At 61.3% G+C, this 23,042-nt stretch overlaps 1 protein-coding gene across 1 annotated transcript in view; it reads left to right on the forward strand.

Moving 5' to 3' along the window:
* Positions 1-23,042, forward strand: part of CACNA1I (calcium voltage-gated channel subunit alpha1 I) — a 94,885-nt gene that overhangs the window by 63,034 nt on the left and 8,809 nt on the right. Inside the window, exons 10-34 of the mRNA XM_037068184.1 lie at positions 625-776; positions 1,384-1,569; positions 1,817-1,934; positions 2,671-2,826; positions 3,283-3,376; positions 4,054-4,253; positions 4,894-5,364; positions 5,742-5,842; positions 6,523-6,646; positions 6,924-6,992; positions 7,520-7,704; positions 8,162-8,288; positions 9,558-9,683; positions 12,293-12,382; positions 13,421-13,613; positions 14,191-14,342; positions 15,493-15,602; positions 16,190-16,323; positions 17,034-17,104; positions 19,745-19,823; positions 20,450-20,571; positions 20,985-21,323; positions 21,581-21,727; positions 22,136-22,258; positions 22,827-22,992. Coding sequence (XP_036924079.1) covers positions 625-776; positions 1,384-1,569; positions 1,817-1,934; positions 2,671-2,826; positions 3,283-3,376; positions 4,054-4,253; positions 4,894-5,364; positions 5,742-5,842; positions 6,523-6,646; positions 6,924-6,992; positions 7,520-7,704; positions 8,162-8,288; positions 9,558-9,683; positions 12,293-12,382; positions 13,421-13,613; positions 14,191-14,342; positions 15,493-15,602; positions 16,190-16,323; positions 17,034-17,104; positions 19,745-19,823; positions 20,450-20,571; positions 20,985-21,323; positions 21,581-21,727; positions 22,136-22,258; positions 22,827-22,992 — 3,835 coding nt within the window. The remainder of the gene's footprint in view (positions 1-624; positions 777-1,383; positions 1,570-1,816; positions 1,935-2,670; positions 2,827-3,282; positions 3,377-4,053; positions 4,254-4,893; positions 5,365-5,741; positions 5,843-6,522; positions 6,647-6,923; positions 6,993-7,519; positions 7,705-8,161; positions 8,289-9,557; positions 9,684-12,292; positions 12,383-13,420; positions 13,614-14,190; positions 14,343-15,492; positions 15,603-16,189; positions 16,324-17,033; positions 17,105-19,744; positions 19,824-20,449; positions 20,572-20,984; positions 21,324-21,580; positions 21,728-22,135; positions 22,259-22,826; positions 22,993-23,042) is intronic.

Raw genomic sequence — 23,042 nt, forward strand, 5'->3', positions numbered from 1 at the left:
CCCTAGTGTTCTCCTGTGGGACGTGGGTGAAGTGAGCCCCGCTGACTAGGGTGCTTGAGTTAGTGAACAGCCATGTGGCACACAGTAGGGGCGTGCTCCTCAGTGTCCCTTCCCAGGGCATCGTGGTCTCCAGACACTGCAGTGCTGAGATGGCCCTTGCTAGGCACTGAGAGGGGAAGGCTGAGTAGGGAGTTCTGGGAAGGAGAGGGTGAAGGGTGGGGGAGCCCGAGTGCCAGGCGGCCTGGGTTCGAAGCCTGGCTCTGCCTCTCACTAGCTCTGCAGCCTCAGGCAGCAGATTGACCTTCTCTGAACCTGTTTCTTAAACTGTGAAATGGGTGTCCTAATGCTTCCCTCCCTGTGCAGCGATAGCACCAGCTCCAAATTCGTGGAGGGTCAGCCCATGGGGTCCCGCCACCTCAGGGGGCCCCTCAGGACCCGGGGCAGCAGAACTGTCAGGCCCTCAAAGCTGTGGGGCTAGGTTTCCAGCGCGGACCCCACCCTGCCTGGCCACGCAGCCACATGCCTTGCCACTCCGCTGGGGTCGCAGAGCCGAGGGGCCTCCACGGGGGACCCGTGGCTGCCTGCTGCCTGACGGGTCCCCGTCGCTGCCCCAATGCCCCGCAGCCCGAGGAGCTGACCAACGTCCTGGAGATCTGCAACGTGGTCTTCACCAGCATGTTCGCGCTGGAGATGCTACTGAAGCTGGCCGCCTTCGGGCTCTTTGACTACCTGCGCAACCCCTACAACATCTTCGACAGCATCATCGTTATCATCAGGTGCCTTTGCCCCCCCCCCCGCACCCCCACCCCACCCCCAGGCCGTGGGCCCAGAGGCGGAGCTGGGGAAGAGGGGGCTGGCTCAGCCTGTGCATGAAGTACGGAAGATCAAAGGAAGCCAGTTCCATGGAAACACAGTGAACAAAAATATTTAAGAATTTGTGACTTAGCCATATACGTGCTGCTGGATTAACGCCTTAAGTCGCGAAGTCTAGCAGTGGGTGTGGACTCCATCGTCCCAAAGAAGGGATCAACATACACTGTGTATGAAAATACCTATTTCAGCCACCACGGGATGTAAAGCCAGTGATTTTCATTAACCACGGGGTCACAGGAACTGTTAATTTTCTGTGTTTTGTTGTTTCCATTCATAATCAAAAGAACATTAAGTCTCAAAAAGAGCTCAGGGACCTTCAAGGGCCTTCTGAATTCTGTCACAGACAGGGTGTCCTAGGCACCCTGGGGGAGGGCCCCGAGCAGCAGTGACCTGTGAGACGTGTTATTGGCTGGGTGAACGAATGGGTGAGCAGATGGAACTCTTTTCCTCTGCCCTGGTCTCCACCCTGCCTCCCGCCCCTCCCGCCCCTCCCTGCCCCGCCCTGTGTAGCATCTGGGAGATCGTGGGGCAGGCGGATGGCGGGCTCTCGGTGCTGCGGACCTTCCGGCTGCTGCGGGTGCTGAAGCTGGTGCGCTTCATGCCCGCGCTGCGGCGCCAGCTGGTCGTGCTCATGAAGACCATGGACAACGTGGCCACCTTCTGCATGCTGCTCATGCTCTTCATCTTCATCTTCAGGTGAGCCCTGCCCCCCGGGGCCACGCCTGATGGGGCTACAGGCGGGCGCGTAGCTGGTTGAGTTCCCCATCACTCACTCCCCCATGGCTTTGGGCGAGTACTTCCCCTTTGAGTGGCAGGGTTCACTCCCGTAAAATGGGGCTGACAGCGCCTTCCGGTCTCAATGGGGTGTTCAGAGAAGGACGCAAGGTGAGTGGGCCGGAGCTTGGTGTCTGTGAGTCCCCCGAGCCACCTCTGTCCCCCCCAGCATTCTTGGGATGCACATCTTTGGCTGCAAATTCAGCCTCCGGACGGACACGGGAGACACAGTCCCCGACAGGAAGAACTTTGACTCCCTGCTGTGGGCCATCGTCACAGTGTTCCAGGTGAGGGCGTGTCCGTATGTGATGGGGGATGCATCCATCCAAAAAAACAGGATGGATTTTTGTCTGTGCTCCCAGCCTCGGAGACCCCACAAAGCATGTCTGACAGGGGGGTGCCCTCAGCTGTGGCTCAGTGGGCAGGTCTGGGGTGTGTAGCCAGGCCCGTGCAGGACAGGCTCTGGGGGCTGGACTGCCCGCCTGATGCTCATCCCTGGCCTGTCCACTCCCAGCCTGAGACCTTGGGCATGTTAGGACTCTTCTTTGAGACTGCTCTCCCTGGAACGTGGACATGGTGGAATGGGTGTGTATACACAGTGCAGTGGGGTGGGCGGAGCAGGGGGAGGAGGAAAGGTGGGCTTGTGCTGTGGGGCAGGCAGGTCGCACGGGCAGGCAGAGGATGGGGTTGTGCAGGCAGGAGGAAGTGGCACTCAGCGGGGAGTGAATGTCGGGGCAGGGGCTTGCAACACGGGCTTGAGCTGTGGGTGTGCTGGGGGCAGCAGGCCGAGCAGTGTGTGTGTGTGAGTGTGCGAGCAAGAGGCGGAGCCGGGTGGGCACTCCCCCAGCTACAGCTGAGATACTCCAGGTGCCTGGGTGTGCCCGAGCACCTGCGAGAGGACGCTGCAGGTGTGCATGGGCTGCCGCGTGCCCGGAGTTGTGCCACCCGGAGGGGTCCGCCCGGCCTTGGGCTGGGCGGGGCCTGGGGGCGCCTGGTACTGAGCCGCGCCCTCCTCCCCCGCAGATCCTCACCCAGGAGGACTGGAACGTCGTCCTCTACAACGGTATGGCCTCCACCTCGCCCTGGGCCTCCCTCTACTTTGTCGCCCTCATGACCTTTGGCAACTATGTGCTCTTCAACCTGCTGGTGGCCATCCTGGTGGAAGGCTTCCAGGCGGAGGTGACTGTGGCCCTGGTGGAGGAAGCACCCCCACGGGGCCTGCACGAGACTGGGTGAGGGGAGGGGGTCTTGATGGGGGAGGGATGCAACTCAAACATCTAGCAGACGAGTCTCCAGAGGAGGGGGTTGTCAATGAAGTAGTGAGCCTCCCGTCACAGGAGGCATGGAAATGGAAGCCCTCTCCCTGAGGGCTGCAAGGCTAGGCCTCCCCATCTCTGAGATTCTCAAGTCTCCAAGGCCTGGGGTTCTGGACCCTGCCTCCTGTGTTCTCTGAGTCTTTGGGAAACTTGCAGGAAGGCAGACAAGGGATCTAGGTCCCCGTTAGCTTGTCGCTTTTCTTCCCCGAGCCTCAGTTTCCACATTTGTAAAATGGGAGTCAAAACGTCCATTGGAAAGTTCACGAGGGAGGGAAGGGCTGAGCAGACGTGCATTCCAATGTGAAGGATGGTCTCCTAGGGCGACGCCAATCGTTCCTACTCAGACGACGACCAGAGTTTATCCAACTTGGAGGAGTTTGACAAGATCCAGGAGGCCCTGGATAGTGGCGGAGGTAAATAGATGGCCACTTGTCTCCTAAGAGGCTAGGACCCTTCCCCAAAGACCCAGGGAGGTAAGGGGCACAGCTTCTGGTTTCCCCTCCAGCCCAGGCTCTGTGACTGCTGATTTCTGTGGTTTGTTGTTTACGTTCGTAATCGAAAGGTGGGCTAAATCTCAACCAGTCAGTGACCTTCGTGACCTTCCTGAATTCTAGACACAGGGCTGGCTGCAGTCTGCCCTCCCATCTGTCTCCACACAGTGTGGCCCATTAGGAAGAGCCTTGGGCCTCAGGATGCCTGGCTTTTGGTCCTGTTTGGCACCCCTTGGCAGCTTGGAGCAAACCCCACCAGCCCACACCGAGCCCTCAGTAACTGGGCTGGGGGCCTCCGCCTCGCTTCCCTTGTGGTCATGGGAGTGAGGTTCTCATGCCAGGTGAAGCTCGGTGGTTATTCTGAATACAGAAAGCAATGGATTCACTTATGCAAAATTAAAGCCAAGGGCCCAGCAGGGCAGAGGGGAGACACAGGTGATGGAGTCCAATCTGGAGGACTTCCTGGTGGGGGAGGCCTCCCCAGAAAAAACTCTCCATTTCAGTTATTGTCCATGACCACTTCTTTGTCTCATGGTTTCTTTTGCTCTTGTTCTGGCCTTCTGTCTTCCCCTCCCTCTGTCCCCTTCTCGCCCCTCTAGATCCCAAGCTCTGCCCAATTCCTCTGACCCCCAACGGGCACTTAGACCCCAATCTACCTCTGGGTGGACTCCTGGGCCCTGCTGGGGCTATGGCACCTGCTCATCTGTCGCTGCAGCCAGACCCAATGCTGGTGGCCCTGGGCTCCCGCAAGAGCAGTGTCATGTCCCTGGGGAGGATGAGCTACGACCAGCGTTCCCTGGTGAGTCCCTGTGGGTGCTCTGGGTGGCTGCTCCCTTATGGGTATGCGTGAGGGAGCCAGGGGCCAAGTGCCTGCCAGTCCAGCTTCAGACTGGTACCCAGGCTTTGGGCAGCAGAGTGTCCAGCAGGAACCAGGCAGGGATCACGTCCATTGCATTTCTGGGTTCCCAGTGTCAGAGTGGGAGGCTGACACCCCTGTGGGTCTGGTGTGGAAAATAGGATTTTTATCTTGGTGCCAATGTACAGGGCGAACAGCTGGGTCGGGGGTGGTCAGGCAGACCTGAGCTTGAATCTGGCCTCTGACACTGCCAAGCTGTGTGACCAGGAGTAAGTTACAGCCCCCTCTGAGGCTCAGTTTCCTTACCTGTAAGGAGGAAGATGGCCCTAACTTGCTGCAGCTTCCTCAAGGGAAGTGAGGTGGGGGAGCAGATGGAAGCACACTGTAGACACGCCCACATGTCCATGGATGTGGAAGGAATGAGAGGCTGGGTGGGGAGAGGACCTCTGCCATTTGGCTGGCTCTGTCCCCCACCGGTCAGGCTGGTGGCCCTTGTAGGGCCTCAGTGGGCCCACAGGCCGCCTTCAGTCACAACCATGGGTGCGTGTGGCTGGCACTGACTGGTGCACTGGCTTCTTCCCAGTCCAGCTCCCGGAGCTCCTACTATGGGCCCTGGGGCCGCAGCGGGGCCTGGGCCAGCCGCCGCTCCAGCTGGAACAGCCTCAAGCACAAGCCGCCGTCTGCAGAGCATGAGTCCCTGCTCTCTGCCGAGCGGGGTGGCAGTGCCCGGGCCTTCGAGGGTACCTGCGAGGAGGGGCCGCCACGGGCTGCGCCCCTGCACACCCCGCACGCCCACCATGTGTATCACGGTCCCCATGGGATGCACCGTCACCGCCACCACCGCCGGACACTGTCCCTTGACACCAGAGACTCAGTGGACCTGGCTGAGCTGGGGCCCGCTGTGGGCCCCCACCCCCGGGCTGCCTGGAGGGCAGCGGGCCTGGCGCCCGGGCACGAAGACTGCAACGGCAGGATGCCTGGCATCGCCAAGGAGGTCTTCACCAAGATGAACGACCGCCGGGACCAGGCACAGGATGAGGAGGAGGCTGACTACGTGAGTGGGGCCGGCTCCGGGGCCGGGCCAGGGGCCTGGGGAAGGTCTGCTCAGAGAGCAGGAGGGGGCCTCCTGCAGGGTGGGGCTGCAGTCCGAGGGCCCCACAGGGGCGACCTAAGGGGTATGGCCCCAAGGAGAGGGCTTCAGGCAGGTGAGCAGGAGGAGGCTGCTGGAGCTGCCCACACCTGAGTCAGGCCCACCTCGGGGGAGAAGCCCTCCCCGCTGCCAATGGGGGGTGGGGGGTGGGGGGTGTGGGTGCTGGGAGAGTTCGGAGGTCACCCAGAGGCCCCCATGTGCTGGGTGGCCAGGGTGGGTGGGCAGAGATGGAAAGCTCCGGGCATGCTGACCAATCTGCGTCCACCTACTCTCCTTGCCAGACTTTGTGCTTCCGTGTGCGCAAGATGATTGACGTTTACAAGCCAGACTGGTGCGAGGTCCGTGAGGACTGGTCTGTCTACCTCTTCTCTCCCGAGAACAGGTGGGTGGGACTGGGCGTGCGGTGAGGTTAGACTGGAGGGTGGATGGGTCTGGGAGGGAGAGACTTCCACAGAGCCAGGCAGGGCCATTGAGCGGGGTGCTGCCCATACCTCAGAGGGACCCCGCCCCTGTGGTGAGTGGCTGCCGGGGATGGGCGTGTTTGGATGGGGTCTTCTTGGGCCTCTCCGGAGGTCTAGGCTGTCTCTGTCCCAGGCACCAGGTTGGACAGATCCTCAAGCTAACCCTTCTAGAGGGCTCATAGGTGGCTTCTGGTGGAAGGAGGCCTTTGTAGCATTGTGGGCGCAGCAGGGTTGTGAGGGGTTGAGTGGGGGCGGGTGGGCAGAGCAGCCTGAGCGCAGGTCTGGGGCAGATGCTTGGGCAGCGCAGCGTGTGTCCTGTGCTGCAGGGCGGGGCTCGGGGCTGTGGGCCGCGTGTGGAAGCCGTGAGTGCCGGGGCCAGGCGGCGCCCTCCCTCCTGCGGCTGTAGGAGTGGCTGTGGGCATGTGGTCAGGGGAGGTGGCTCCAGTGGGCACCCTGGGCGGACATGAAGCTGCCACCTGTGTGTGGACAGAGAGGAGAAGGGTCGGCTTCCTCTAGGCTGTCCCTTGGCTTCAGCCCGTTGCCTTCCTCCGGGCTGGGGTGAGGGGCAGACTGCCACTCACGCCCCGCCCACTCTGCCCAGGTTCCGCGTCCTGTGCCAGACCATCATTGCCCACAGGCTCTTTGACTACGTCGTCCTGGCTTTCATCTTCCTCAACTGCATCACCATCGCCCTGGAGCGGCCCCAGATTGAGGCTGGCAGCACCGTGAGTGGCTGGGGCCCATGGGCAGGGCACGGGACAGGCCAAGGGGCAGACCACTGGGGCCGCTAGGGGACGTGCAGGGCCGGGGGCTAGGAGAGCTCAGCAAGGTGGGTATTGATACGTGTAGGAAGGTGTGGCGAGGACCTGTCTCTGGGGAGGGAACACCTCCCTGGACTGTGAAGGGGCCTCCCCGGGACGCCCCTTGGCTGAAGGCAGAGGCGACCGGGTGGCCGGGCAGTTCTGGGAGCCCCAGGCTGATGGTGTCTCCTGGCTCTTTCAGGAACGCATATTCCTCACCGTGTCCAACTACATCTTCACAGCCATCTTTGTGGGCGAGATGACGCTAAAGGTAGCCTTTCTTTACCTGGGGCCTCTCTCCTCCCCGGGGGTGGCCTTGGCCCAGCCCGCCCCAGCATGTCACTCACCTGCCTGTCAGCAGCTTTCCACAGGGGCCCCAGAGGGCCACTTCCCCTTGGGGCCAGCACTAGGCTCCTGGCACTCGGGGGGTGGGGCCATCCACACCCCTGCTCCCCGGGAGGTCACGACCTGGCAGGAAGGTAGATGCTGGGAAAACTTCACAGTGTAACACTGTAGCTTTGGATTGGGTTTGCCAGACCTGCGGGAAGAGTGCATTGGAACAGGCCATGCCCTGGAGTTGCAAGGAGTATCCCCAGGGACCCAGACCTTCCAGGTCCCCACTTATTGCCCACCTTTTGAGTGGGCAGTGGGTCAAGTGTCCTCTGCCAGCCTTCTGGCCCCACACAACCTGCCTGACTCTGCCCTGTTCCTGACCCCCCTCTTGCCCACCTGACCCTGTCTGTCCCGCTCTCTTTGGCCTGCTGAGCCCGCTGACCTCACCTACCACCCCGCCCCCAGGTGGTTTCCCTCGGTCTGTACTTTGGTGAGCAGGCATACCTGCGCAGCAGCTGGAACGTGCTGGACGGCTTTCTAGTCTTCGTGTCAATCATCGACATCGTGGTGTCCTTGGCCTCAGCTGGTGGAGCCAAGATCTTGGGGGTCCTCCGGGTCCTGCGGCTCCTGCGCACCCTACGGCCCCTGCGGTGAGGACGCCTCTGTGTTTAGGGAAGCCCCTGAGGTCTAAGTGGGCCACTCGCTCCGCCCCTCCCCACCCACTCAGCCCTCTGCTAGCATGGCAGAGCACTAGCCAAGCAGGGCCAGTCGCAGGGCTGTGGGACCTGCTTTTAGGGCAGGAACCTGGACTGAGTGTGTGTGTGTGTGTGTGTGTGTGTGAGCGTGTTGGAAGACCAGGGGTGAAGGTGGCCCCTAGGATGGCTATCCCCTCTCTGTGTGGCCCTGGGCTGCTCACTGCTGTCTCTAGCCTCAGTTCCTACATGAAGGAGTGTGGACCCCAGGGACGTGGTGTGGAGGCCCAATGCCCTTCTCTGCATATAGGTCTGAGCCTGGGGCCGCTGCCCTGGTGACTCTGGGACGATGGGGGCAGGCTGTCTCCTGGCCTGGCTGAGGGCTGACTGTGCCCCTGGTCCCTCCTGCCTGCAGTGTCATCAGCCGGGCGCCTGGTCTGAAGCTGGTGGTGGAGACACTCATCTCTTCCCTTAAGCCCATCGGCAACATTGTCCTCATCTGCTGTGCCTTCTTCATCATCTTCGGCATCTTGGGGGTGCAGGTGAGGGGTGCCCAGGCTGGGCAGGCACTGGGGAGGGCTCCAAGGTTGGAGAAGAGGCCGCTCCCTCCCACCCAGCTCCCCTGACCCAGTGCTGGTTGACATGGGGGCTCAGGTGGCCCAGTTTGTGGTGAGTTCCCAGGCCAGAGGAGACAGACACAGCTGACATGGCCAATGGCAAGGCGGGCTGGGTCAGTGGGATCACAGGGGTCTAAGCTGTGCAGGAACATGCAGCTGGGCTGGGGACAATGAGGGAAGCACCCTGAAGAAGGTGGTGGCCTTTGCACTGGGCCTTGAAGGAGAGGTGATTTCGACAGGTCGTGGTGGGGCAAGTGTTTCCGGGAAGGACAGGCGTGTGTTTTGGAGGTGAGTCTGGGAGCTCCTGCTGGCTAGAGAAATGAGCCCTGTGCTGGGCTGGGTGCCATGGGGAAAGGCCTGGAATGGCATTAAGGAGCCGGGGTTTGTCACCTCTGGGCTTGGGGCTTCAGGAGGCCTCTGACACAGGCAGGGCCATGGGCTGACGTTTGTCTTGGTTTGGAGCCCAGCCCGGGAATATGACAGGCCTCAGGGCTGGACAGGGAAGAGCGGGATGGGTCGTAAAGTGTGTGATGGGGATGGCTGGAGTGACCTGGGCCCTCTGCCGTCCAAGCTGCATGAGGCCCTTCCTGTTTGCTGAGTGTCTGGGCCGCAAAGCCCCAGTTTCCTCCCCCAGTGCTGCGCGTGGGGCTGTAACTGGTGGGGAGCCCTGGGCACAGGTGCTCTTTCGGGCTACTGAGAGGTTTGCAGTGGAGTGGACCCCATGTGGACAGTGGCCCTGCCCCTTCCAGGCATTTGACACAGACAGGGCTTGGGTCCCTGTGGAGGGCCCCTTCACTCTCTCTTCCTTGGGGACACGCAGACATCTTTCCCTGGGGGTCCCTGCGCACATCTTCAGTGTGGGTACTGGGTCTGATCTCGGGTCTGTGGGGAGTCTAGGAATCAGACAGTCCAGGGCGTGAACCCTGGCTCTGGCACCTCCTAAACCTCAAGTGACTTGGAGACCAACACCTGTCACCCTGGCCTCAGTTTCCTCATCTGTGAGATGGGATGAGAGTAGCCCCACCTCCCGTTGGGGGACTGGGGAGATGGTGTGGTTGAGTGGCCCGGGCTGAGCATGGACGGACTGGGTGGACAAAGGGCCTCCTGAGGGGCTGTTCCTCTTCTTATTTGCACCCCACCCACCCTTGGGAACACTGACAGGACGGTCACTCAGCCTGTGTCCCTTCCCCCCAGCTCTTCAAGGGCAAGTTCTACCACTGTCTTGGTGTGGACACCCGCAACATCACCAACCGTTCTGACTGCATGGCTGCCAATTACCGCTGGGTCCATCACAAGTACAACTTCGACAACCTGGGCCAGGTGAGCTCCGCCCGCCAGCCCCTTCCTTATCCGGTGACCCCGGGGGCTGGGGCAACAGCTCCGCAGTGCCAGCAGCCTGGGATTATAGGCCAGCCTGCAGACCCGCCCTCCCAGGACCGGCCCTGTGATTTCCCCTTTGCAAACCTCAGTTTCCTCTTCTGCAAAACGGGCAGGAGCGGCATCCCCGTGCAGGGGTGTGTGTTAGAGAGCCCGAGTGCAGAGTGTCCAGCAAGCTCCTGGCGCCTCATAGGTTCTTCAGTGGACGCTGGTTCCTGGTCCCCACTGCACCCGTGGGACGCCGACAGGAATTTTAAAGTCATCCTGGCGCGCCCGTGAATCCTGGCTCTGCCCTCACTGTGGAGGCTCCTGTGTGCACAGGCCCTGGCCCTGGTGGGCTTCCTCTCCCATCCCCCATCTGCTCCGCTCTGCTCTCTAGTCACAGGCGGGCCCCCGCCCAGCTCCTGACTCGCTGTTGGTTCCTCTCCTGGGGCCCTGACAGGCTTGGCCATCTGGGCAGTAGCCCAGATGAGAGTCCCCTGCTGGCTGCCAACAAAGAGCCCCTCCCCCGCCCCCCAATGCTCCTAATTCTTGAAGGCCTACACCGATGGCTAGGTATGGCCAGATGGGGAGGGAGCAGGGTCCAGGCCCACGTGGACCCTCCAGTTGGTTCCCACTGGAGCTCGCACCCCACATGACCAGAGATCCTACTCCCCCTGATTCCTGGGAGATGGGCCGGGGGCCCACAGAGGAACAGTGAGTGGCCCGGGAAGGGGGTCAGGGGAAGGGGATGAGGAACTGGGACACAGCCCCTGCCTCACCTCCTGCAGGTTCTCCGGAAGCAGCGCCTTTCCAAGTTCCTAACAACTGAATGGTTAGCAAAACGTGTTTTAGCAAAGATAGTCCAAGAAGCTGGGGGAAAGCCTGTGGGGGCCTTTGATGGCCTTGCTCCCGACCCCTGACCCAGCGCCAGGCCCGGCGTCCCAGCTCCCATGGGGCATTCTGGGGCCTTCTCCTGGGGGGCACCCTCTCCATTCAGAGCGTGCTCGATGCCAGGCCGATGCCCCCGGCCCCCAAGCAGGGTGCTCTCAGCCCGCAGAGCTAACGGGGGTGGCAGCGAGGTCTGGGGCCTCTGACTCCTCGCTGCGTGTCCTCAGGTATGTCCAGTCACTTGCCGGGCCTCAGTGTCCTCGTCCATAAACAGGAACAGGGATAGCAGGCCCAGGATTCCCAGTCTCAGGCTCCCCGTGCTCAAGCCTCTGCGATCCAGGGGTCTACAGGGACATTTGCCCCCCCTGCACATGAGAGCTTCTCATGCCCCCCTGGCAAGGAGGGCTTCCCCTGTGTCTGCTGCCCTGCCCTGCTCCCGGCCCGAGCCCCTTCCCGGCAGGCAGCCTTTAGCACCACAGCTGCCTGGAAGGGAAGAGGACGGATCTGAGCCCTGGATGGGGAGGAAGGAGGGGCCAGTGCGGGGCAGCCGACCCAGCCCAGAACCTCACTCCCTGGCCCAAATGAACAGTGTGGTGGAAGCATGGGAGGGGAAGGTGTCTGGAGTAGGGGGTGGGCCCTGGGGCAACCTCCGCTGGTCTGGACCCTTTGTGAACCCACTAAAGTCCATCATGCCGGGGCTCTGCACGGATGGCATGGGGTCAGGCTCGCTCAGAGAACCTTTACTGAGTGCCCACTGCACGTGAGGCTCTGGACTGGGTCCTCTAGGACCAGCCTGTCACCCTTTTGAAGGGACATGAGGATGCTTTGGCTGCTGTCTGGGTAGGAGCCGCAGCTGGCTGTCTCCTGGGGATCACCTTGTCCCCGAATCTCCTATTGGTGAAGGTAATTATTGCCATTTATAGACGAGAAAGCTGAGACATCAAAGAACTTGCCTCACGTCACACAGCCATTTAGTGGCAGAGCCTGGGCTGTGACCCAGGGCTCCTGACTTCTCTGTGGCCTCCCACATTCGGTGTGTTCAGGCTCAAGCTTGGAGTGACAGCAGCAGGGACACTGGTGTCTGTGAGGAGCCTTCTGGGTTGACGTCGCAGCCGACTCTCCCAGCAAACCTGGCAGGCAGCCCTTCAAGTATTTGCTCCATCCTGCGGGTGAGGGGCAAGAGCTCATGAATTTTCTTGCCCAGTTAATTTTTTAAAAAAGATTTTATTTATTTTTAGAGAGAGGGGAGGGGAGAAAGAACGAGAGGGAGAAAAACATTGACATGTGAGGGAAACACCGATGGGTTGCCTCTTGCATGTGCCCCATCTGGGGACTGGGCCACAGCACAGGTGTGTGCCCAGACCAGGAATTGAACCGGCCGCCTCTCGCTTTGCAGGACAGTGCTCGGCCAACTGAGCATCAGTCAGGGCACTGGCCCAGGGCGCCCAGGGTTCCTGGTCCAGGGCTCCTTCTCCTGCAGCAGTGCCTGCAGGGTGTATGGCAGGCACATGATAGGTCCTCAGAAAAGCTTTGTCTGTTGAGGGCACAGCTCTGCCCTAGGAAGGCCTCTTGTCCTTCTGCCTCCTAGACATGGAGAAATGGAGAGATGGGCGGGGGCAGATGCAGCCTGAGCTGCCCAAGTCCATCACCTCGGCGTCCCCGCCCCCTCCCATGTCTTCCAGGCCCTGATGTCACTCTTTGTCCTGGCCTCCAAGGATGGCTGGGTGAATATCATGTACAATGGACTGGACGCCGTTGCCGTGGACCAGCAGGTGGGCGTGGCTGGGGCCAGGTCAGCAGGGCACCAGGGAAGGGACACCGTGGTTTGGCGGTTAGTGGTCTGGAACCCGTGTCAGCAGACCCACGGCTCCAGTGTCTCCCACTGTGCTGTGGCCCACCCCTCCCCACCCTGGCCTGAATCCTCCACCAGCAGGGCCACCCCTTGGGTAGCCAAAGTCGTGTTCCATTGGCTTTAACAAAGCCCCTGCTCCGAAGGGACAGCCCTCCACATCTCCTCCTGCCTGGAGGGGCTCAGAGCCTTGTGGGTGGAGAGGGGCTGAGCCATCGGGCAGGGGGACGGCAGGAGCAGGCCTGAGGCAAGAGAGTGATGTGGATTTGAGGGTGGGTGGGTGGAAAGGAGTCAGGGAGGAGGTTGGGCCCCATAGGAGGCCCGAGCTCTTGTTCCCAAGACCCCCCTGGGAGCAGGGGCTCATTCTGGGGTTAGGCACGGAATGAGAATGCTCGGCGGCATCTCTCTCCACTTCTGAGTCTATCCACCCGGTCCTGCCTTCCACCCCCGCACCCGCTCCATACACGCCCCGACCCCACCAGGGATGTGCTTTCCCTCTGCTGGCAGCCCTATTTCCGGGTGGATAAAAAGTGGATGGGTGGATGTGGGTCAGTAAGTGATGAGTGCGTGGTCGGGCGGGTGGACAGACGAGTAAGTGAGTGGAGGATGGATGGGTAAGTGAGTGGGTGGTTGGGTGGGTGGGTGTGAGAAAAGAAGATGGGTGGCTGCAGAAGGGAAGGGAAGGGGAGGGGAGGGGAAGGGAGGGGAGGGGAGGGGAAGGGAGGGGAGGGGAGGGGAAGGGAGGGGAGGGGAAGGGCCTCTCTTTGCTGAGCTCCTTACTTGTGCAGGCCCAGGTGGGCACTTCCTACCTGCTTCCTCCTTCAAACCCCTCAGCCGCCTGGGAAGCAGGCTCTCTCCATATCTCTGAGGCTCAGCATGGCAGCCCTGGGCCCCCTCCCCAACCCCAGCAGGCCCTGCAGGGCCGGGTCAGCCTGCCTCAGCCCCATCTGGCTCCCTGCAGCCCGTGCCCAACCACAACCCCTGGATGCTGCTCTACTTCATCTCCTTCCTGCTCATCGTCAGCTTCTTCGTGCTCAACATGTTTGTGGGGGTCGTGGTGGAGAACTTCCACAAGTGCCGGCAGCACCAGGAGGCCGAGGAGGCGAGGCGGCGGGAGGAGAAGCGGCTGAGGCGCTTGGAAAAGAAGCGCCGGAGTGAGTGGGCGACTTGGGGGGCAGGGCCACCGCAGCCCTGGCCTCCTCCGTTGGCTGCCGCTGGTGTTCCTGGGTGCAGGGGTGGGGCCTGGGCCTGGCATCAGCCTCTGGGCCTTTGGAGCTGGAAGGGACAAAGGATACCGCCCCTGGCCCTGCCCCTTCCCCAGTGTCTGCCTGGCGGGGTGACCTGAGCCCTAACCATGTCCTCCTGGAATCTGGTGGTGACACCACTGCCAACCGGTATCTCAGTCCAGGCAGAAGGCAGAGCCCGAATGCCCACCCTGAGCTGTGGGCCCCTGTGCCCCGCCCCCAGCAGGCCCAGAGCCCCTTCCATGGGCGCTTTGGGATGGGGGGAGAATCCATGTCCTGCCTTCTTTGCCTCCACCCCTACATCTTACCCATGTCCCCTTTGGCCCCCTGGCTGGGTGGGGGGGACCTAACTCTGACTCCCAGGGCCTGTGTGGACTGACACCTCTCCCCCTTGCTTCCTCCCTCCCCTTGACTCTCCCTCCCCGTGTCCCGTTCCCACCTTGGCCACCCTCTGTGGCCTGTGCCACTCCCCCGTGCACCCCGGCAGAGGCCCAGCGGCTGCCTTACTATGCCACCTACTGTCCCACCCGGCTGCTCATCCACTCCATGTGCACCAGCCACTACCTGGACATCTTCATCACCTTCATCATCTGCCTCAATGTGGTCACCATGTCCCTGGAGCACTACAACCAGCCAACGGTGAGCCCAAGCCCTGACCCCAGCCCAGGGTCTTCGGTGGTGTGGGGCTTCGGCAGGACCCCGCCCCAGGAGCAGGCCCTGAGCAGTCCCCCTGTGCCAGGGCCTGTGCCCAGGACATGAACGAAAGACAAAGGCCATAGAGAAAGGTCTCCCATTTCTGGTGAGTGGGGAGGGGACATTTGGGCCGAGCCTTGAACACGCATAACAGTCGCTGTGGTTGTTTCATGTGACTTTTGGCAAGGCGGTTGTGGGCTCTGACTCCCATCCTCGCAGCAGCCCTGAGGCGGGAGACAGGACTGGCTCCAGACTTTGTAGATGGAGAAACTGAGGCTCGGAGATGTGACAGGGCCACTGGGAGTGGTCGGTCAGTGTGCAGAGGAGGCGGGCTGGATCTTTGATTTGCGTTCAAGGACCGCCACATGGCCTCCACTGCTGCCTGGGCTGGTGTCAGGCAGTGTGCATGAGGGGCACGCGAGGGGCGTGTGGGGGCGAGTGGGGGCGAGTGCACCCCAGAAGCTCCTATTCATCGGAGCCGGGGGAAGAAGAGGGGAGCTGAGCTCCCTCTCAGTGATAGGAGAGGACTGTGACACGTGCGGGGAAAGGAAGGCAACCAGCCGCAGAAGGGAATGGTAGCTGCAGAACTCCCGAGTTAACGTGAGGAAATGGGGTAACCATAGCTCACATTTACCAAGTGTTCACGTAAATAGTTCAGTCTGGTGTGGGGCTATTAGCTCCCTTAACTTTCACAAGGTCCTGGTACCATGGATTGGTAAACTAAGTCCCACAGAGGTCAAGGGACTCACCCAGAGTCACAGTGAACCAGGAGTTAAGTGCTGAGCCAGCGTTTAAGTCTAGGCCGTCTGGTTCTTAGCCACGACCCTTCACCCCTTCACCGTTACCCGAGTAATGGTGCTGCTTCCAACGTGGGCTCCCTGGACCAGACCAGCAGAAATAAGGGGAAGGGAACAGCCGTGAGGAAGAAACAGTGCACGTTATGTAAGAGGGAAGGAGTAAAGGCAGACACCTCAGTCACTGCACCAAAGGTGAATGGGTTCAGTTCTCCTCTTCAGAGGCAGAGGCTTGCTGATCAGAGGAAGGCCGGGGCCAGTCTCGGGGCCTGGGTCATGCTTCTCTTTGCCTCCCCCCGTAGTCCCTGGAGACTGCCCTCAAGTACTGCAACTACATGTTCACCACTGTCTTTGTGCTGGAGGCTGTGCTGAAGCTGGTGGCCTTTGGTCTGAGACGCTTCTTCAAGGACCGGTGAGTGGCTGGGCCGGCTCACGGCTCATGGCAGTGGAGAGGGCGCTGCGGGACGGGGAGGCCGTGTGATCCCTGGGGGAGCCCAGAGCAGCCAGAGGTGGGGATAGAAATGCCTGTGCGCTGATGGCCGTGGCCTCTGGGTGCTCCCACGGGCCTGAACAGGAGGCAGTCATGGTCCTGCCTGGTGGACTCGGGGCATTCCACCAAGGCCCCTGAGCACCCCTCCCGTGGGTCCTCCCAGCGCCGCAGGCAGAGCAGGGCACGCCCCATGCCTCTTTAGAGGGAGCAGATAAGGTTCAGAGAGGTCAACAGACTCGCCCTTGGCCACACAGAAGGAATAGCAGCATCAAGATTCGGAGCTCGAAGTCAGAGAGAGCCATTTCTTCTCCCCTGCAGGAGGCCACAGATATTTGTCTAGCTTGGGCAGCCCCTTGCCTGAGGAACTGGAGGCTGTCTGGGGGCAGAGAGGGGGCCGGACCTCGTGGGGTCTGGAGTGGGCTGGTAGGGAGGGAGGGCACACATCCCGGCCTCGGGCGAGTCTGCGCTGGAGTCGCCCGCTTGGCTTCCCACCGCTGTGCTCCGAGCAGGTGGAACCAGCTGGACCTGGCCATCGTGCTGCTGTCGGTCATGGGCATCACGCTGGAGGAGATCGAGATCAACGCGGCCCTGCCCATCAACCCCACCATCATCCGCATCATGCGGGTGCTGCGCATCGCCCGGGGTGAGGGCGGGGGTTGGCCAGGAGGGGGGGGTGGGGGTGGGTGGGACAGGCCTCCAGGGTGAGCGGGGAGACCCCAGGAGCTCACGCTGCTGGACAGACACCCGGCACACTGCCCCTGCCTCCTATCACACCAAACTCGGCCCGGGGGAGATGAGGCTCCTCACTGGCCTTTCTCCAACACCGGCTGGGACGCGTCGGCCTCAGTGCTTCTTAAAACCCATTTTCTTCTCCTGGACCACCCTCTGCCCCCAAGGCCACCCCCACTTCCTTCATTCACCTGCTGCCTCAGTGCTCACGCAGGTGCCTGTAACTCTTCCACCTGCACCTGCCTGCCGTCCCCAGATCCCAAGCGGGGGATGGGTGTGGAGAAACTCAGCGGAACACTGAAGCCCTCCTTAGCCACAGGCAGGGACAAGGGACACCCCGGGTGGCCACTTTTGCCTCATTGCAGTGAATGAGGCGCTCACTCACACTCTTTGTATCCCTCGGTTCCTACTGGGTGTGCCCTCCCTGTCTAGGACTTTTTTACACTGATGTCCATGTGTCGTGTGACACGTTTCCATGCACACCCCACCCACCCTGTAGCTGCCCCCACGTCCTCGTGGCATTTGCACTGACTTGTAGTAAAAAGGCACTGACTGCACACACTGCACACACTGCACACATGCCTGCCCCTCAGGCCCGGGCCTGAGGCTGCGTGTCCCCCGCAGTGCTGAAGCTGTTGAAGATGGCCACTGGGATGCGGGCCCTGCTGGACACAGTGGTGCAAGCTCTGCCCCAGGTAAGAGCTGCCCCCTGCGGCTGCCCCGGGCCCTGGGGGCACGGGCCCTGACTGCCCTGCTCCCTAAGCCTGCCCAGAGCCAGCACACGTCTGGTCTCCAGGGAGCAGTTGCAGCTGGGGCTGTCAGAGATGGAACAGGTCCCCTCTGCCTCTTCCTTCCTGATGTCGCCAACCACTCTCTGACCCTGCTCTCTACCGGGCCCTGGGCTGGCCCTCGGGGACCCACATTCTGCCCTCAGAATTTACCGGGCTGGTAGGGAAGACAGACACCTCAGAGCAAGGTGGCAAGGGACCTGCACTATGCAGAGAGAGCCCTGACACAATGGGGGGAACCAGGGAAAGTGTCAGGGGACTTTGAGCTTGACCTTGTTGCGTGGTTTGGCAGAAGGAGGTGGTGATGTGGACAGACAGGTTCTGACATTCTGGGGGTGGGGGACAGTGCAAGACCTGGGGACAGATCTAAACAGTTAGGAAAGCGGCCCCCTCACCCCGCATCCCATTGGTAGTGGAAGGGAGATAGGGCCGGCGCCCAGAGGGGTCATGGTTCATCCCCCTGGGAATGCTGCATCCCAGTCTCTCCCTCCCTGCTGCCCTGGCTACTTACAGCTCCGCCTCTCCCTCCCCTCAGGATGGCCTCTGCTCTGCAGTGAGCCTCCTGCTCATTCATTTATTCACCATGACTCACCTAGTGTTAAGGAACATTGTGCCTCTTAAAATAAAAAGGCACAGAAACTAAAAACGAAGATAAAAGATTTAACAACTCAGGGCAGGGAAAGTGAAAGCAAAGCTAACTCTCACAGCGACTAGGCTAAGAATATTAGTGAGTTCTGTTCTCAAGTTCAGTGTGAGTTTCCCAGCAGCCCAGTTGCAAAGGGAAAGCAGAGTAACTCTCACCAGGTCTGGAGGGAAGCATGGGGGTTCATTCAAAGAGACGTGGTTTTTCTTGACACTAAATCTCTTCAAAAGATTTGCTGCATGGAATAGGGGGTGAGTGCTAGGCTTGGGGGTGTGTGCAGACAGGAATGGGTGGAGCCCAGAGTCAAGTTTCCCTGCCTAGGGTCAACACCCAGTCCCCTGTGAGACCCTGGGTGACATTTCTCGTGCCTTGGTGTCCTTACCTGTGAAATGGGGGGTGATAACAGCGTTCATCTCAAAAGGGTGCTGTGAGGTTTAAAATAGTTAAAAGTCAGTGAACGTGACCTGGGTCTTAGGGCATGCATGCCGAGTGACATGGCTCACTTGGTTGGGCGTTGTCCTGCAAATCGAATGGCTGAAGGTTTGATTCCCAGTCAGGGCTCATGCCAGGGTTGCGGGTTCAGTCCCCCGTCAGAGTATGTGTGAGAGGCAAAAGATCAATGTTTCTCTCTCACATTGATGTTTCTCTCCTTCTCTGTCTCCTTCTTTTCTTTCTAAAAATAAATAAATTAAATTTAAAAAAAGAAAAGTAAGGGGAGGTGGACACTGGTTAACTGCCTGCAGAGGGGGGCGGGGCAGGGCTGAGAGCCCCCACAAAAGCATGCTTGCCTTGGCTGGCCAGGCCTCACCGGTGTCCAGTAAGTGCCCGTTTTATTAATGAATGAGTGTCATTCAATTAGTCAGACGCTGTTGGCGTGGCTGTGGAGCAGCTCGGAGGGGAAGCCTCCCTCGGAGCAGGAGGGCTCCAGGAGGCTGTGATGGGCAGGGCTTACTTCTCAGCAGTTCATCGAACATCTTCCACCTCGGTCCCGCCTCGGTCCTGCGGGCCTTCCGAGGGGCCTAGGAGAGAGCTCGTTACTCCTAGGGCCAGAGTGTCTTGGAGGCTGATCTCATCCACAACACAAGGCAAAGGCAGTCTCTGGCGTACGGATAGATTGGAAATAGGTTTGGAATCTGGGACATTTTCCTCCCACAGGAGCTGTGGGACGGGGTGGCCGGGTTTGCGGGAGGCGTGGGGCCCGCGGTCCTTCGTGATTCCTGTGCTCGCCCCTCTCTGTGGCCCAGCTCTGTGCTGGTCCGAGGAAGTAGACCTGACTTAGTCTAGCCATGTTCCTGCTCTCCAGGACTTCCCAGACCCGCAGAGACAGTGGCTGGGTCATACTGGTCGTACTCACTGTCAGACTGCATCTCAGTCTGCCTGGAGGAATCTGGGCAGACTTCGTGGAAGAGGTGGCACTATTGCTGAGGCACCTCTCTCTTCCTCTCCTTCCTCTCTCTGTTCATCCATGGGATGGCACTAACCATGCACAAATGTACAGAGTAGCAATTGTGTGCATGGACCCAGGGGTTAGTGGGCTGGGTGTGAATCTCAGTCCTACTGTGTGCTTGTGGTGTGACCCTGGTCAAGGTACTTCACCTCTCAACATGTTTCTTTTTTCATCTGGAGAATGGGGGTGATACAGAGTTCATGGGTTGTGGTGCAGTGTAAGTGAACTGTGAATGTGACAGGCTTCAACCCAGGCCACTGACACTAAAGGTGTCACAAATGGTTTATTATTTTCTGTGCCATGTGCTGGGCCCAGCCTGCGCCCCAGGGGGCCATGCAGGGAGTGGCAGACACAGAACCTGGTGAGATGTTGCAGCTGCCCTGACCCACAGGCTGCCTGCCCTTCACCTGCCCCAGCCCTCCCCCGCCCTGCCCAGCCCCACCTGCTGTCTCCACAGGTGGGCAACCTGGGCCTCCTCTTCATGCTGCTCTTCTTCATCTATGCTGCCCTGGGGGTGGAGCTCTTCGGGAAGCTGGGTGAGTGAAGCAGGCCCGGGGTGGGGCGGGGGGGCTGGGCTGGGTCTGGAGGAGGGCTCTGTGGGGGAGGCCTGAGAACACCCTGGACTGTCCCATTAGGGTCTTTGGGAGATGCCCTCGCAGCAGGCCATGGGGGATGGATGGGGGCCCTCTGCCATCCATACCCCACCCCCTCCCATGTGGCTAGGAGCTTGAGAGATGCTGGCCTGGGTCCACAGGCCTGCCCTAGGCCTGTGCATGGGCCCTGACTTGGAGCCTCCCAACTGTCTGACCCCTGGGCATGCCCCCTCCGGCCCCACAAGCCAGTGTCCATCCTGGGCCAGGGCCACTCCTACAAGCAGAACGGCCAGGGCAATACAGGATCAGCTCGAGAAAGCAGGGCTCCTTTGGGGGCCGGCCCTCACCCACTCTGTCCTCTCCCTTTGGAACTGATCATGGAGGAGGAGAACTGGGCTCCCCTGAGCCTGAGTGCCGCCTCCCTGAGCCTCAGCTTCCCCGTCTGTGGGCTGGACTCAGCCCACACGCACCTCAGAGGGTTGTAGTGGGGACTCTGAGAGGAGGTGGGGGAACGGGCTCTGTGGCGGGACGGGCTCTGGGGCGGGACTGCTTACCCCCTTCCCTTTCAGTCTGCAATGACGAGAACCCGTGCGAGGGCATGAGCCGGCACGCCACCTTTGAGAACTTCGGCATGGCCTTCCTCACACTCTTCCAGGTCTCCACTGGCGACAATTGGAACGGGATCATGAAGGTGCTTGTGGGCAGGCTGTCGAGGGAGAGCTCAGGCTGGGTTAGGAGTGAGGGTGCTGGTGACAGTCCCCATGGCCAGGGTGCCCCATTGCACACGGGATGGGAGGCCAGGGCCCAGGAGCAGAGGACCCTGCCCGGGACCGGGCATCACAGCGAGGTGCAGAGGAGGCCAGTGCTCTTGGTCCGGCCCTAATTGCTGGCCGGTGCTCAGGTGCTGAGGGCGCATGACTCCTCCTCCCAAGGCCAGAGGGGACTGGAGTCACTGCTCCTCCTGGGGCCGGGGCCCTGCCCTGCCCATCACCCAGCAGAGGCCCTCTGGCTCCTGCCTGGGGTGGCAGGGGCAGGGGCAGGGCTTGTGGAGGTGAGGTCTGTGCCTAAGACCTGGGTCCCCACCGCCCTCCCTGCCCGGCCCAGGACACGCTGCGGGACTGCACTCACGACGAGCGCAGCTGCCTGAGCAGCCTGCAGTTCGTGTCGCCCCTGTACTTCGTCAGCTTTGTGCTCACGGCCCAGTTCGTGCTCATCAACGTGGTGGTGGCGGTGCTCATGAAGCACCTCGATGACAGCAACAAAGAGGCCCAGGAGGACGCCGAGATGGACGCGGAGCTCGAGCTGGAGATGGCCCAGGGCCTCGGTCCCAGCCCGCGGCCACGGGCCGGCTCCCCCGGGGCACCCGGCTGGGCGCCAGGAGGGCCAGGCGGCGGGGGTGACTCGGAAGGCCGCCTGTGCCGGCACTGCTACTCTCCAGCCCAGGTGGGCAGGGGCCGGGTCACCGAGGGCAGGACCTGGGGGCTGCCAGTGGAGCTGGCCCGGGTGGCCTGGGCAGAGATGTCTGTCTTCTGGGCCCCGCCCCTGCTGCTCAGCTCTGTGTGACCCTGTGACAACAGGGTCGGGCCCAGGGTCCACCAGGCCACAGGCGCAGAGAACCGGGAGGGCAGCTGTGCCCTGCCCACCCCGCAGTCCCCACCCAGTGATAATCCCACCTGTCCCTGCCCATCCTGTCCGCCTAGGAGAATCTGTGGCTGGACAGCGTCTCTTTAATCATCAAGGACTCCTTGGACGGGGAACTGACCATCATCGACAACCTGTCTGGCTCCGTCTTCCACCACTACTCCTCGCCGGCCGGCTGCAGGAGGTGCCATCATGACAAGCAGGAGGTAAGGCCAGTGCCCGGCAACGGGCGGGCCTGCGGGAAAAGCCTCACTCTGGGCAGAGAGCTGCCCATGGACTTGCTCCCAAGGGCCAGCCTCCAGGGACACCTGGCCTGTGGGCAGGCAGACTTGCTTTGGCGTTCACAGCTCGCTCAACCCCGCTGCCCTTGGCCCAGCCACGCCTGGTGCTGTGGTGTCTGTGGTGCCGCTGTGTCTCCCCCACCCCCGCACCCCCTCGCCCCTTCCTTGGCTGGGCTGCCTGCTCAGGGCGGGCATACCATTCATGCTCAGCAAGTCTCTGGACCTCTCTGGCCACCACCCTGCGCCTTTCTGGGGGACCAGGCCTTTCTGGGGGACCAGGCCCGCCTGGTCCCAGCTCCACAGGTGACCTGAGGCTGCTACCTCTCCCCGCAGGTGCAGCTGGCTGAGACGGAAGCCTTCTCCCTGAACTCAGACAGGTCCTCATCCATCCTGCTGGGCGATGACCTGAGTCTCGAGGACCCCACAGCCTGCCCACTTCGCCCTAAGGACAGCAAGGTGAGCAGCCGCAGTGGGTTCTGGAGCGAGTGGGCCCACCCTTGCAGCCTGGCCTCTGCCTGCCCAGCCAGGACACTGCGTCCCCCCAGCACCCCACGTGAGCAGTGCCTGCTGTGTGCCAGACCCTCGTCTCTTGTGGGTCAGGTGGGGGCAGTGGGGCTTAGAGAGGTGCAGTGATTTACCTGAGGTTGCACAGCAACTCGTTCAGCCAGGACCCCACACACGGCATCCAGTGGCCTTGGCCGCTCCTTGTCGCTTTGGATATTTTTTATCTGAGTAAGAAGACCCTCCACTGCCCTCAAGGATCTCAGAATCAAGAAGGGAGTAAGCAGGAAACTGTGACCTGCTTGGGACACTGGGGAGGCTTCCCGGAGATGGGGCCCTGTCACCTGGGTTTTGGAAGATGACGATTGTTGGCCAGGTGGACAGGGTTGGGAGAAGGCCATGCCAGGCCCCAGGAGCAGCCCAAGCAAAGGACTGTGGGTCAGGGGCCTGCAGGCACCTGTGGTGGACTCGGCCCCTGCGCCTTCTGCCCCGTCCTAAACCATCTACCTCCCTCTTCCTGCAGGAGGAGCTGGACCCGCCAGAACCCGGGCATGGCGGGGACCGAGGTGAATGCTTCTTCCCCTTGCCTAGCACGGCCGTGCCCTCGGGTCCAGAGAACTTCCTGTGTGAGATGGAGACCATCTCGTTCAACCCTGTCCAGTCCTGGCTGAAACACGAGAGCAGCCAAGGTGAGGGGTGGGCCTCCACCTGCTCCCCATAGCCCTGTTCTTGGGCGGCT

The sequence above is a fragment of the Sturnira hondurensis genome, unplaced genomic scaffold (assembly GCF_014824575.4).
Source record: "Sturnira hondurensis isolate 20B ecotype Veracruz unplaced genomic scaffold, ASM1482457v3 Scaffold0017436, whole genome shotgun sequence".
Lineage (NCBI taxonomy): Eukaryota > Metazoa > Chordata > Mammalia > Chiroptera > Phyllostomidae > Sturnira > Sturnira hondurensis.